We start from the raw sequence: 14,791 nt of genomic DNA, 5'->3' as shown, positions 1-14,791 counted from the left end.
CCAAGGAATCCAGAGCTGGAGACGGACCAAGCTCACCAAGCCCTTTCCCCATGGCCCCCATCCTTGTTAGTACATCCTTGGGGACAGGGAGCTCACCCCTTCCTCCTTCCCAGGTTTCTCTCTTATGGCATAACTGACTCCCAGTGAGTTTACATCTGCTTCCTTTTGATTACCTCGCTATGCCAGGAGCGGAGGAGGATGAAGAGGCATCAGGTAATCATAATGACCGAGACAGAAGGGTGCCTAGGTGGCTCAGTAGGTTAGGCCTCTGACTGTTGATTTCAGCTCAGGTCATGACCTCACGGTTGGCGAATTTGAGCCCCGTGACCAGCTCTCCGCTGATAGTGCAGGGCCTGCTTGGGACTCTCTCTCCCTCTCTCTCTGACCCTACGCAGCTCACACACTTGTGCTTTTTCTCTCTCTCAAAATAAATAAACATTAAAAAAAAATCAGAATGACTGGGACAGCTGTGATGAGGGGGACACTGGTGATATGCTGGGGAGGAAGGCTGTGGCCTCAAGGAGAATGTGGGCCACGAAGATTGAGATCACTCTTGACCCTGCCATGTGGATGAGGCAGTTAAAGGTAGGGAATCCAGGAGCCTGTCCTGGCCCCCCTTGGTCTGATGTCTGCCTCCCAGGGCCATCTTCCCCGCCACACATTCTGCTTTGCCTCCCTCCCTCTGCCTGCTCTGGTTATTCCCTTCAACCCTCCTTCCCTGACCCCAGACCCTGTGCTAGAGACTGAGAGGTTCCAGGGAGTCAGACTGCAGAGAGCTGATTGTTCACACAAGCCTACCTTCTCTCCCCAACTCCTTCCGTCCTCCTGTCCTTCATCCATCCTCAAACCTAGCCCCTGAGGGATCTAGGGGGGCCTGGGACAATTGGAGGGCGTGTTGGGGGAGGCAGGCTCTGGAGTAGAAGCTGAGACTGGCTTAGAAACGGTGAGGGGCCTAGAAGGAGCTGGCTGGGCATACTGAAGGGGAAGGGCCAGCAGGAGGGGGCCGAGCTCATCCGGGAGGTGGAGCGCCCACGGGGTGCGGGCGCCAGGACTGGGCTCAGGTGTATTCTACAGTGCACGTGTCTCCAGTGTGGCTCGGAGGCTGGAGACGCGGCCCTGTTGGAGTAACAACTGCAGCCGGAGTCTGCAAAGAGTGGGGGGGAGGGGGGGGAGGAGCAGGGGAGGGGGAGGGGAAAAGGGTAAACAACGGAGAAAGGTGAGAAGAGAGGGGCGGAGGACAGGCCTTTACTCTAGGCTGGGCTCCTGAGCTCCAGGTGGCCTTTGTCTCAAGCCACCCCTCAGTCCCACCTCACCCTCTGCTTCCAGCAAACCCGCTTCTCCCCTTCTTTGGGACCTTCCATGAGGGGGTTCCATTCCCCCCGACAGAGGGGCAGGAGCCACTGGGAGGCTGTCCTCAGAGGCTGGGCGGGTCTCACCTGAGCAAGGATGATCAAAACAGGATGATCAAAACAGGCACCTTCCATAATATGTACTAATGTAGTATGGTGACAGATGGTGACTACACTTATCGCGATGAGCGTTTTGTAATGTATGTAATTGGCAGATCACAATGTTGTGCACCTGAAACTAATGTAATAGTGTATGTTGACTATTCAGCAGTAAAACAAAACAAACCCCTCCCAGGGCTCGCAGGAGGATTAGTGATAATGTATGTCCCTGAGTCTCAAAGTGCGGTCCCTGGGCCAACAGCAGCCGCAGCCGCAGCTATAAATGTGTTGGAAATGGAAATACTTGGCATCATCCCAGACGTACTGTATCAGAAACTCTGGGGGCGAGGCCAGCGATCTGTACAATAGCCAGCCCTCCAGGGGATGCTGGTGGGCACAGATGTTTGAGAGCCACTGGTGGCCAGCTCGCAGCAGGTGTTTGAAAAAGATGCCATCCCTTTCCCCAAGTCCGACGCCCCAGTCAAGCCAGGCTCTGACATTTGTGTTATTCCAACTGTGGCCTGGGTCTCTGTCCTGCCTCTTCCTTCTGATCAGGTCTCCCAATGATCACCAAGCCTCTTTTCCCTATTCCCTTGCTCCTGACCCAGCTCAGGCTTGTTAAGGGAGGTCTAGGCGTACAAGACCTAGCATCCAAGGTGCAGCTCTTCTGTGAGTATTTGAGGCATGAGTGTCTGTTAGAGGCGGTTCCTTGGGCAGGCGGCAGGCATGGGTAGAAGCGGAAGAAGGGAGGAGGGCCTGCCTCTTGTTCTTCCTTGACATCTCTTAACTCTGCAGGGCTGGGCACGCTGTGAGGGCTGGGCACCTGTGGGGAGCCGCAGAGTCAGGTTGGGGTGCTGGAGCCCAGGCTGGGGTCTGAGGCCCAGCCAAAGGGGGCTTCCATGCTCTGAACCCCTGGGAGGCTTCCTCTGGGGAGTTCTGTCAGTCACCCTCATACGGCAGCTCGGCTTGTCCGTGCTGGGCACAGAGATGGACAAATTCTTCTTTGCCCTAGAAGGGCCCCATTGTCCAGGAAAATAAGAGACTGTATATATAGATCACCAAAACAGGGGTCAGGAAGCAGGAGAATGTAGATGGCATCTGCCCTGGCACCCCTGATTTCCCCCATCTTGGGCTGTCTCCCTGGGTCCCTCCCATTCTGTGGGTACCCATCATGGGTCAGGTGCTCTCTCCCGAAGTTCTCAAGGGGGACTGCTTGGAGGTTTTGCAGGAGGAGTGGGTGGGGGCTGGAGTATGCAGGGGAGAGATGGGAAGAGAAGCCATCTGAGAGGAGAGAAGACTTGGGGTGGGAAAAGATGTTGACCCTCATGGGGCTATGACAGGAGAGCAGCCTGTGACAGAAATGGGCATCAACTAAGGGAGGCATGGAGAGAAGAGAGATCCACTTAGAGAGATTGGGAGAGACAGGGCCTGAGAGAGAGACACACAGCCCAGAGGGAAAGAAAGAAAGATAGAAGCAAAGAGGGGCTCCAAGGCCCTGGGGATCTTAAAGAACACCCATGCTTCAGAGAAGGGGATACCGAGACCCACAGAGAGACACCCCCCCCCCCCCCCCAGGCCACAAAGGAGACCTAGAACAAGCAGATTTAGATGAATCAGTCCTTATGGCCAGTCCCAGTAATACAACTTGAGTCTTAGGAGGGACTTGGCCGTTGGGTTTGATGCTATTACCTTGTAGGCCACCAAGAGGGGCACTGTGAGGCTTCCTTCCACAGAGGGAGAGGTAGGCTCTAGGTTCCAGGCAGTGGGGAGAGCAGTAGAAGGGTCTAAAGTGGTGGGAAAAGACATAGAGACTCATGAAGATGAGAGCGGAGGGCAGCTTGTGACAGTGATGCTGACCCTCAGGATGGGTATCAGTCTCTGCACAGGTAGCACCAGAAGGGCTAAGGCCAAGGTCTCTGGCTTTTACAATCCTAGGCACTAAGAAGGAATCAGAAGTAATTTAGTCTAGACCCTTCCCCTGCTCAAACAAGTATAGAGATGCCGATCTAGCCACACTACTGGCTCCGCAGGAGCCCTGACTCATAACAGACTCCCCTTTCTTGGTACCTGGGTTGAAAGACTAGTGCTCCCAGAGCAGCACTTGTCTACAGTGCTGACTGGCCCTATCTCCAACCACAGAGTTGCAGGTAGGAAGCCAGCGAAAGCAGGGAGGCTCCATCCATCCATCCATCCATCCATCCACAACGTGTTAAACTACAAAACCATAGAACTATATGTGCAGAGCTGGAAGGACCCATTTTTACTAATGAGAAAGCTGAGACTCAGAAGAAAGGGGCCTGCTAAGGCCACAGAGTTTCTGTAGTCAATCTGGGACAGGACTGGAAATTGCTGCTGTTTTCTACACACCACAAACTCTCCCCTGGGGTCTGGGAAATTGCCTGGTTGTTATGCTGATATTTATATTGGTGTTTGTTCAAAAAAAAAAAAAAAACTGAGAGGGCAGGAAATGTGACCTCCTTCACTCCACTCTGAGCCTGGGCTCTGTGTGTGTGTGCGTGTGTGTGCATTATACATGTGGCTGTGTTTTTATCTATGTGCGTGCTTGTTTGTGTGAAGCTGTGTGCATGCGTGTTGGACAGAGGCGTGTGCATTCTCAGCTGCTCCACTGATTCTCCCTTCACGGAGGCAGCCACTTTGCTCTCTGAGTCCTTTGCATCATGGGCTTTGGAATTTGAGCTATTTCCTTCCCTGAGTTGATGCAGTGGAGGTGAAGTTGCTTGGAGATCTGGGAAGGATACAGGGAGGAGGTGGCATTTGAGCAAGCTTGAAGGCCCCTTTGAGAGTCAGGTATGAAAGTGGTCTTCCCAGCACCCCCCCTCCTGGGGCAGGCTGGGCAGGGCTGGGCCAGGAGGCAGATGGACAGAAGGATGCCAGGCAGAGAGCCTCAGGCTTCATCAGCCATGTCTGCTTCCTGCCCACTCTGGCCAAGGACGATGGCCAAGGATGTGAAGCCCCTTTCTGCTGCTGCCCCAACTTTCCTTTCCTGTGCCCCCGTCACCACCATTATCCTGCCCTTCGTCTGAAAAGTCATAGAAAGCTGACCAATCTGAACAAAGGCCAGACAGGCACCCACCAATTCCAGTAAAGGACAGGTCAGGGCATTCCCCAATCCCAGTAAAGGGCAGGTGGAGGTGCCCACCAATTGGAACAAAGGACAGACTATTCTCTCTAAGCCCCCTGGGAAGGGAGCTGGGGGGCGGGTGCAGAGCAGGAGCCAGACTGGGGCTGGACAGGCAGAGACTTGTGCTGTGGACCTGGTGCTGCCTGATGGGCTGGCTGACCACCAATGGGACATTCCTTCTCTTTGAGTCTTGGTTTCCTCATCTGTCAAATGGGAAGACTTAGCTGTCCCAAGATTATGGCTTTGAAGAGTTTCTGCCCCCATAGCAGAGCTTGGCCCCACTTCTCTAACTTCTATGGCATATACTTAATCAAACTGCACTGGAGGTCAAGGCCCCACAGGGCTCAGCTCGACTACCCTCCACCTCCTAATCCCCCCACCTCCAGGCAGGAACAGACCTAAATCAGCACCACCTTCTGGGGTCCTGCCCTGGGAGCCTCAGCCTGAGGAGCCTGGGTTGGCAGACTTAATTTGGAGGTTATTTGGGACATGAGCCCTTTCTCCCTTCTTTAGTCTGCAGAATTGACCTCGAAAGGCCACGCCAGCTTATGTGTATATTGTGTGTGCAGCTGTTACTAAGTCCTGGCCCTGTGAACACATAAGGAAGTAGCTGCACCTGTGTGTGTGCCTGGAGGTGTCTGAAGGCATGTTGGGTGTTCCTGCAGAGATGTGGAAATCTGTGGCTGTGTGGCCGGGTATAGGTGGTGCTGAGAGTGTGTGAACTGGGATGAGGAGTGCCTAAGGGTTAAAGGACAATTAACCCAATTTGGGGATTATAATGTTTGGAATCAGCAGCTTCTGATGTCCAACAGCAGAAATGGATCTCTGTGACCAAGATGTGTCTTCATTCTTGAGCAGTGGGAGGGATCAGAGGGAGGCTGGGGTTTGGGGACAGCAATGCCAAGTGAGCATTCAGGGAGCGAGTCCACCCCTGCCGCCCATTCGTGGAAACAGGACTGGGTGGCCATGGGAATGAGGGAGAAAACCGAAGCCAAGAACATGCAAGGGTGAAACCTGTAGCTGAAGCCTGGACCCCAGTACAGGACTCCCATCTGTGGCCTCTCTGAAAGATGGGCACTTCGTCCATTCTTTCACACCCTTAGGGATAGGCAGCTTACTTCCTCCTTGTCTCCTGGTGGCCGATGCCTATGTAGCATGGCTCTGCGTAGATAAAAGTCCTTCATCCCATTGGGTCAAGGCCAGCCTCTTTTAAACCTATGGGTCTCCAGGCTGTCCCTGGGGCCACGGAGTCCTGTCCCCTGCTCAGGAAAGCCTGACAGATTTGGAGTCAAAGATTGTGACCCATGGGTCTGCTCTGCTGTAGGCTGGGCACCCCCAGACTCTCCAGTCTCAGTCACATGCAAAACTTGGTTTCTAGTTCCCTCCTTACATGGGTCACCTGTGAATGAGTCTCATCTTGTCCTCACTTGGGAGGGACGCAATGTGCTGGGGATGATCTAATCAGCCAATAGAGGTGGGAGAACTGTCATCTTCCCTATTTGGGATAACAGATCTTTATTAATATGGCCTGCAGTGTCAGCATTTTAATTTATTACCAGCCACACATACACTATGGGCTCAGACTGAGTTTGTGGTTCACTAAGACCCTCAACCCCGTAACATTTTTATATGAATGGGGGCCAAGCCATGTCGCCTTCCTCCTACAGTTAACCATTTTGCTTTTTGAATACAGACCCAGCCATCCACAGAAAGGAACTTCAAGGGCTTGTGGGGAGGGCATGGCTGAGTGGACGGTATGAGTCATGAGCCTGCCTTGGCCCTGGATCCCCTGTTCCATTACCTTTCTTTTTGATCCCTGTGGCTTGGCCAAGTTAATAGAGTGAGAAGCGTGGACCTTTCTTCTGTTCCGGCTCTCCAAGGACAAGGCCTGTTCCTGGGATGGGAAAGCTGTGAGGCAGTCAAGGCTGACTTCTCCTTCCCCCGCTATCTTGCCAGGGGCTGGCCCAACTGTATTTCTCTCACCTTGTGGGCTCATGCACCCCATGGGCTCTCGCTAGCTCCCAGGATTCAAACTGAGGTTTTGTTTGTTTGCTTGTTTTGCTTTGTTTTAATATGGAAGATTGTGCTTTCCCTACTATGCCAGAGTTGTCCTTGGCTAAAGGACAAGAGGCCTGGGAGCTAATCTAAACTTGACCTCTTGACTCACTGTGAGCATGTTAAGCCCCTGGCCCTTCTCTGAGCCCCCTTTTCCCATCTGTAAGATGAGTGGACCTGGATACTCTAGGGCCGTAAGACTTGTTGGATTCTGAGATTTTAAGATCCTGGGATTTAAGTGTCTGAGAGACTTGGGCTCTGGTTTAAGCTGGGACTTTGTGCTCATAGCTGTCTGGGCAGATGGGGCTGCCCTGGCCTGCCTGGAAAAAACCCTCACTGCCCTTTTCTCTCTTCCAGGATGCTTTGCTGAGCCTGGGCTCTGTCATCCACATCGCGGGCTTCCAGCGGGCTGTCAAGGAGGCCCTTTCAGCTGTGCTCCCCAAAGTGGTAGGTGCCTTGCCCCACACTTTCCCCACCTCCCAAATCTTTGCCCAGCTCCTTACTGTGTACCTCACACAGAGTTGAGAAGGAAGAGGCAGGGTCCCTGCCCAGAGGATTCTCGCAGGGAAGGGAAGGGTTTGGGTAAGTGTTCTGAGAGGGCATTCTGGAAGAGAAGGGCTGAAGCTAAGTCCCAAAGAATGAACTTACATAGGAATTCTGGAATATCAGAGACAGAACGGGACTTAGAACTTCATTGGAAAGATCATGTCTCAGATAATGGAAAGGATTCTCCTAGGATAATAGCTAGAACATAGTGGAGTCAAGTGGGCTTTAAAATATATAGCTGGAGGGGTTGAGGGTAGACATGCAGAAGAACTTCCTTGATCCCAGATCCCATTCCAGAGGTGCTAGAATGAGGCTCAGCTTTATTGAGTGAGTCGTGTGAAGTTAAAGTGTCCTGCCTGGAGATCGGAAGCTGGACAAGGTGACCTCTAGAAACCTTTAGGCTTCTCTCTGACCTGCCCCAATACCATGGATGATTGCAGATTAGGGGCAGGTGGAGGGTGGCTGCTTGGGCCCTGGTCCCCTTGGTTGTCTGGGCTCAGAGTGCCTTGGTAAGGGAACTGCGCCCCTCCTGAGCTACCCCCCAGTCATTCCCCAACCTGGCTCCAGTGGCTACTGCTCACACCTTAGGCTGTAGGACAAGTAAACTTGCCCTGAAGACCTGGAGCAGCACTGTCTCAGCTGTCAGCCTAGTGGGGGGAAGGGGAGCACCGTCTGAACCTGCCAAAGGAGCACTAAAGACTTCCAGGAGGAAGAGACGCCTCAACTGGGTCCCACAGCTTGGAATCCCCTCTCCCCTACTCTAGACACCAGCCAGAGTCAGCCTCTGCCAAAACGTGACATCCTCCACCCCCACCTCCACCCCTGCAAGCCTATCATATCTGAATCTACTTGATGGATGAACCACTAGAGGCCCAGAGAGGGAAGGCACCTCACCCAAGGTCACACAGCATGACAGGGACAAAGGGGGATTGGCACCTAAGCATCCCCATTCTCTCTCTTCTGCTCTGCCTTCTCAAACCTTCTAGAAGTTCAGAGCCCTGGAGGAGGGCTAATGAGTGAGCTTTATTGAGTGTGAAATTGGTAGGAAGTGGGTGGTGTGTTTGAGCCCAAAAATAAATCCTCCCAGAGAAGGGTAGGACTGAGGCAACATCTGGCCTGGGGTGGAGAAACATCTGGAAAGGAGGGGGTGGAGAGGTTAGCAGGTCAGCATCTGCAAGGCTGCCCTGGGCCCCTCTGTGGCCATTGAGACTGTCCTGGGAGGGGTAAGAGGAGGTGACTGGCTACATCTTCATAGGCAGGGTGCCTGGTGGTTGTGCCAGTGTAGATGCCCTGTACTGGATTAATTGTATTTCCAAAGCTGGGGGCTTGGAAGACAGCTGTGGTTCAGACAGTTAGGTTCCTGGGACAACGGGACATGTCTACCTCAACTCATCCAAGAGACCTGTATGAGCTAGGGAAGCCCTGACTTTGGGCAGCCCTGCTTTAATTGCATGGAGGGTCTCAGTCCCTCCCCTCCCCCCAACACACACCCAGGAGGGGTGGGGAGATGGGAGGTGTGATCTGCACCCAGGGAGGGGTGGGTAGGCAAGAGGTCTAGTCTGTCCCCAGGGAGTGGGAGCAGGGATGGGGGGGAGTATCTGACCTGTCCCCAGGAAGTGGGGGGAGATGGGAGGATCTGCACCCAGGGAGAGATGGGTAGGTGAGAGGTCCGGTCTGCCCCCAGACAGTGGGGGCAGGGATGGGGAGGGGACATCTGGCCTGTCGCCGCCAGGAAGTAGGGGAAGATGGGAGGGTCTGCTCTGCCCCCAGGAAATGGGGTGAGATGGAAGGTCTGGTCTGCTCCCAGAGAATGGGGGCAGGGACTGGAGGGGGTGGGTCTGGTCTGCCCCCAGGGAGTGGAGTGGGGGTGGGGGGAAGGACAGATGGGCGGTCTACTCAGTCCTCAGAGGAGGGAGGGAGATGGAGGTGTCTGCTCAGCCCCCAGGGAGGGGTGGGGCGCTGGGGGAGGGGTCTCCATACTCCTCCTTGGTGAGGAGAGCCTCTGGCACCTGGCTCCCTCATCAGCACCCATTGTGGCAGGCAGCCCCGAATGCAGATGGTGCTGATGTGTCTGAAATGGTTCCCTCCTTCTCTCCAATAAACTCAGCTAATTTTAACCCAGAGGGCTGAGAGTGAGGGGGTGGGAGATAGAGGGACATCCGGAAGTGATGAGGATCTGTCCTCCCAGGCTCCCCACCCCTTGTGTACCCACCTCTCTCTCTGCCCGGGGAAGACTCACTGTGTGACCCTGTGTGCCGGGTGGTCTCTTAACCTCTTTGGGCCAAATCCCTCAGGCCCCTCCCTGGCTGCTGCAAGGATTGGAGGACAAGAAGGAGGCTGGATATAGATGAGGAGAGGCCTCCCTCCCACTGATTTCTCCATCCCTAAACTCCCAGCCTAGACCCTTACCCTGGAGGACAAGGGGCCTCCAGTTCTGGCCTGTGACTTGCCCCTGTCACTCTTCTCAGGCCCTATCATCCCCAGCCCATACCACCAATGAACTGGCTCAGGTTCTCTGGAAGCAGGACTGGAACTGGGGCTGGGAGGGCGGGGGCAGCCAAAAACAACAAGAGTGGCTGGCAGGACTGTGGACACCCACAGTGGCAGAAGGGCCGCTACTTCAGCTGAGAGGGATTCCACACTTACTGGCACACTTACTACGGGTGGGCCTTCAGTGCCTGGCTCCAGTGTCATCTCCTCCAGAAGCCCTCCCTGGTAGCGCAGCAGAGAGGAGAGACCTGCCTGCCCCGCACCAAGGAAACAGCGCCCCTCGGGATACTTACCTGGGTGCGTGGGTACCCCTCAGGGTCTTCTGGACAGCACCGGCCTCTGGGTCTCCCTCCCTCCGCACCCAGAGTGTGCACGGTGGGGCGCTCAGTGAGGCTGGGCTGAATGAGCTGGTTACGGATCCCTCGGGGTGACCAGTCCTGTTTGGAGGGGATGTCGATTTTTCACCCGTGGGGTAGTGGGGTTGCCGTGAGGGCAACCACTTCTGCCAAGACCTGGCCTGCAACCGAGGCCAAAATGGCTCTGGGCCCTTGGGGAAGGCAGACTGACAAGCTGAAGACTTGACAAGCTTCGAAGAGAGCTTTGATCTTACTCTGGGGAGTGATCACTCCAAAATGCGCACCTGCTCCTCTCTCTCAGGGCTCACAGCAGTCTCCTCCAAATGTTTATAGGCCCTGCTGACCCTAAGACAACCTCCTGTGTCCCCTGCCTCCCCTGTCAGTTCCATAAATGCTCTGTGCTCTTTACACTGCCTGCCTGCTACTTGGCCCAGAAGCCACTCTTTGTGCCTCACCGACTCCCAGAATGTGTTTCATTTTTACTGTAGTTACAGATGTAAGGTCACTTCCTCCGGGAAGTCCTTCTGGCTTGAGTCACAGTGTGTGGTTTCTTGTAGAATTACTTGTGTCTCTGAGGTAGGAGGGACTCTTCCAGGGTGTTCTGAGCCCCTCTTGGCATTTAGCCCTGCGTAGACCAGTCAGTTGTTTGCTGAGGCTAGAGTCCCAGCAAACTGAGGTGAGTGGTGGGTGAGATTTGTCTGCACCTTCAGTCCTTCAGACTCTTTCCCCAGCACTTTGGATTTGGGGTGATAGACAAGGAAAGCCTGCAGGGTCACGGGTCACTGCCTGCCCAGAGAACCCCCTCCAAGAGGAGAGGGCGAGGTGTAAGTTCATAAGGGACTTTTTCCACCATGGCTACATGTTAGAATCACCTGGGGAGTAAAAACAAACAGATGCTTGATCCCACTCCTAGAGGGTCTGTGACCTTGTCACCCAGATCCATGTCTGGGCTGGGACAGGGCGGCTGGGAGGGCTCTATATAGGGTCTCATGAGTGCCTTCTGTCCTAGGAGACTGTCTACACCTACCTTCTGGATGGGGAGTCCCGGCTGGTGTGTGAGGACCCCCCCCATGAGCTGCCCCAGGAGGGGAAAGTCCGGTGAGCCATTTTGCACCCCACTGCCTCTAGCACAGTCAAGGATCTCAGGCCTGGGGGACCTTCCAAAGTCATCCAGTCTGATCTCCCCCACCTGACCTTGACCTCAGCTTCCCTGCCAGCTGGGGTTCCTTGGCTGGGTCACTGACACCCCCCAGAGGGGAGAAGCAGTGTCTTTTCTCGTGTTGGGGCAGTGGACAGCACAGGGAAAGGGCCAACTGGTAGGTTTTCTTCTAGAAACCTGGAGAGCTCTTCTAAATTGCTGCAGCCTCCTCAGAGCCCAGTCTCAGAAGGTCAGGGCTGCAGTTTATCAGTTAGAACCCAGCAGGCTCTGAGAACTGCCTGGGAAGTTCTCACAGAATCACAGAATGCTGGACCTGCGGGAGCACATGGTGTCAACCCGGTATGTGAGAGCAGGGAGAAGGAGATCAGAGACAGTGTCCTGCTGTGGGTTCTGAGCCTGACTGCCTGGGTTCAAATCCCAGTTCCCTTTTACTAGCTGTATAGCCTAGGGCAAGGTACTCAACCTCTCTGTGCCTCCCTTTTCTTGTTTGTAAATAGCAATAATAGTACTTATCTCATGGGGTTGTTGGGGGTGAATTAAATGAGCTTAACACAGCACTTAAAACTGAATCCATAAGAAATGCTAAAGGTCTGGTTTTACTTTTGTTATGATAGAATGTTGGAATCGCTGACTTTAGGAACATCGGGCTCAGTGCTCTGTGGTCCCCTGATACCTCTGAGCCTATTGAATTCAGCCTCCTTATCTTCCAGATGGGCAAACATCGTGAGACGTGTCCAAGGCCACATACCTGGTGTGAGACAGAGGCAGGCCTGGGACACCGTCTCCTGGCTCCTGGCCATTTGGGAGACAGCGAGGGGAAGTGGAGCTTGTCAGATGAGAAAGTGTTGACAGGCAAGAGTGCTGGTCCAGAGGAAGGCAGGCCACGGAGGACATGGTCGCTGCCTCGTAAGCACTGCAGGGCCATCATGGGCCCAGGGAGCACTAGGCTGGGAGCTGAGGGCCCAGTGGGCACCAGTGAGGGTGTTACTAGAAGGGGAGGGCTTTTCCAACAGGCCAAGCAGTCCAGCAATGTGGCTTTTTCAGGTGGTAGCTGAGACTGGCGAGACGCTCTCCTTTCACAGAAGCCATGGAAAGAATTGCTGTTTAGGGATGCCAGAGGTTCCTGAGGCTAGGGATGTGGGTGGTTTTGAGGCTCCTCCTGGTACTTGGGACCCTGGATTCCTGGATGCTGGCCTCTCTCTAGCCCTTCCCCATGGAAGGGGCCGGTGCCTCTCCAACAACCCAAGAGCTTTCCCACCTCCGGTTCTCCCATTTGGCTCCCCCATGGCGTGGGCGGTGAGTGACATTGTCCCCTTCAGTTATCTCCTGACAACTCCCTTCAAGGACTCTGTGAACCAAGCCGGCCATGCCTTCTCTGGCTTCTGCGGTCCCTTCTGTAAGACTGTAAAATAGGGCTGGAAGGTCTTTGGAATCTTAAGGAAAAAGAATGCTGTAATAACCCCCTTTCTCCTCTGAGCCAGCACACCTACTGCTAAGAGCTTTGCTTCATATGAGCTTGCTCCATCCAAGAAGTTTCCTCAAAGTGGCCCAGGAAGGCCTTCCTGGGAGAGGGTTGCAGGATCATGGGCTCAGAAAGCAGGAGGGGAGCATGATGGGTTTACTCCGCCCCTTCTGAGCCTGCAAATGCTCCCCTTAGGTTTTCTGCTGTGAGGGGGGTGGATGGGGTGACTTTGGTCCAGGCATCTTGGAGGGGTCTCAGATCTTTTGCATCAGCAGCTCTTTCAGTATCCCCTGACCCCCTGCCCCCACAACCACTTCAGACTCAGTAAAGCTTTTGGAAAAAGTAACAAGAAGGAAAGGGAAGGGAATGGGAGGGGAGGGGATGGGGAGAGGGAAAGGAAAGGAGAGGAGAGGAGAGGAGAGGAGAGGAGAGGAGAGGAGAGGAGAGGAGAGGAGAGGAGAGGAGAGGAGAGGGGAGGGGAGGGGAGGGGAGGGGAGAGCATGGGGGGAGGGGAGGGGAAAGGGGAGGGGAAGGGAAAAGGAGAGGGGAAGGGGAAGGGGAAGGGAAGAAGAAAAAGAAATAAAAGGCAATTAAAACTGAATGTTCCTTGGGGCGCCTGGGTGGCTCAGTCGGTTGAGCCACCCACTCCAGCTCAGGTCACGATCTCACAGTTTGTGGGTTCGAGCCCCACATCGGGCTCTGTGCTGACAGCTCAGAGCCTGAAGCCTGCTTTGGATTCTGTGTCTCCCTCTCTCTCTGCCCCTCCCCCACTCATGCTCTCTCTCTCTCTCTCTCTCTCTCTCTCTCTCTCTCTCTCTGTCTCAGATATAAATAAACATTAAAATTTTTTTTTTAAAAAAGTGAATGTTCCAATGCAATTGGCCCAGAGTTCAGTGGAGATGGGGAGGTGAGTGCCTGCTGGGAGACAGGGCTCAGAAATCAGAGAAGTCAGAGGAGGAGAGGCTGGTAAGGGGCAAGAGGGGTGAGGCAGTACACATCCCAGGGGACACAGAGATCAAAGCTCCTTCAATCTGGTAAGGATGGGGGGTGAAGGTTGAGGTCAGTCCCGTCTTCTGAAATCTGTGCTATGCTTGCCCTCTCCGTGTCTGGTGTTGAGCCCACCCCCTAGACAAGGGCTAAGACCTAGCTCGGTATGTGGAAGAGGGAAGAACACTGGAATGGGAGTCAGATAGGCCTGGATCCTACCCTGGCCCCATTGCTGCCTCCCTGTGTCCACTTCCAAGCCTGTTTTCTTATCCCTAAAACAGAGATAACAGTAGGACCTGTCTTTTGGTGTCATGAAGTAATGGATACACAGTGCCCTGTACACAGTCAGAGCTCAGTGGTTGCTGGCTGCCCTCCACCCCCAAGTCTCAATTTCCCCATCTGGGTGACCTTGAGAAAATTACTTCCCTTCTTGCTTCATTCAGTCTTTTTCTATAAAATGGATGGGGCTTGGTACAGAGTCCTTCCAATGGTGACCTTTGCAGTTCTGGCCCCAGCAGCACACTGGGCACCTGCCTCAGGCTGAGGCTGAGGCAGATGCCCAGTGGAGGGGGCCCTGCTCCAGGAAACCCTGGAGGGCTGGCAGGGCTGGCAAACAGCAGCAGGTGTGAATAGAGTCGGGTCATAAAGACAGATAAGGACCCGGGGGTAAGGGGCAGAGGACGGGCTCAGGGAAGTATGAGGGAGGCAGGGGAGACATCCAAGGGACAATGGGGAGGCCCCTCCTGCCACTGCCCCCTTACCCCTGTGGGCTCGCAGGTGTTTCATCCTCACCAAGTGTTTTGGGTTCCCTGCCCCCCTCGTGCTGGCTCATGCCCTCTTGTCCCTAGCAAAGCCCTTCCCTGTGTGGCTCCATCTCAACCGGCCACATTTCCCTAATCTCCCACAGCCCAGCTGGAGGCGCTCTAGGAGGCCCGCTCCATAGTTCCCTGACACTAAGGAAGATCCAATTTCCAGAAAAGGTGTCTGGCCATGACAGCCTCCCTCAGGGATGGGTCTTTCCACAAGAAGAAACACGGGCTGGGAGTCAGGAGACCTGGGATCCGGGGGGGTGTCCTGAGATCGCGCTGGGCCCCGTCCACTCCTGGGAGACAGTAAGACACGACAATGTCTGAGGGCTGGTCCAGC

General features: G+C 54.5%; 1 protein-coding gene across 3 annotated transcripts in view; it reads left to right on the top strand.

Moving 5' to 3' along the window:
* PDE2A (phosphodiesterase 2A) overlaps positions 1–14,791 on the top strand; it is a 95,133-nt gene that overhangs the window by 55,401 nt on the left and 24,941 nt on the right. For all 3 annotated transcript variants that reach the window (XM_086678224.1, XM_086678228.1, XM_086678227.1), the window contains 2 exons: positions 7,003–7,092; positions 11,047–11,135. In XM_086678224.1, coding sequence (XP_086534350.1) covers positions 7,003–7,092; positions 11,047–11,135 — 179 coding nt within the window. The remainder of the gene's footprint in view (positions 1–7,002; positions 7,093–11,046; positions 11,136–14,791) is intronic.

Source organism: Puma concolor, chromosome D1, assembly GCF_028749965.1.
Source record: "Puma concolor isolate L17-30 chromosome D1, mPumCon1.1.hap2, whole genome shotgun sequence".
Taxonomy (NCBI): domain Eukaryota; kingdom Metazoa; phylum Chordata; class Mammalia; order Carnivora; family Felidae; genus Puma; species Puma concolor.
Note: the sequence above shows the minus strand (reverse complement) of the source record. Positions and strands in the feature narration are given on the sequence as shown.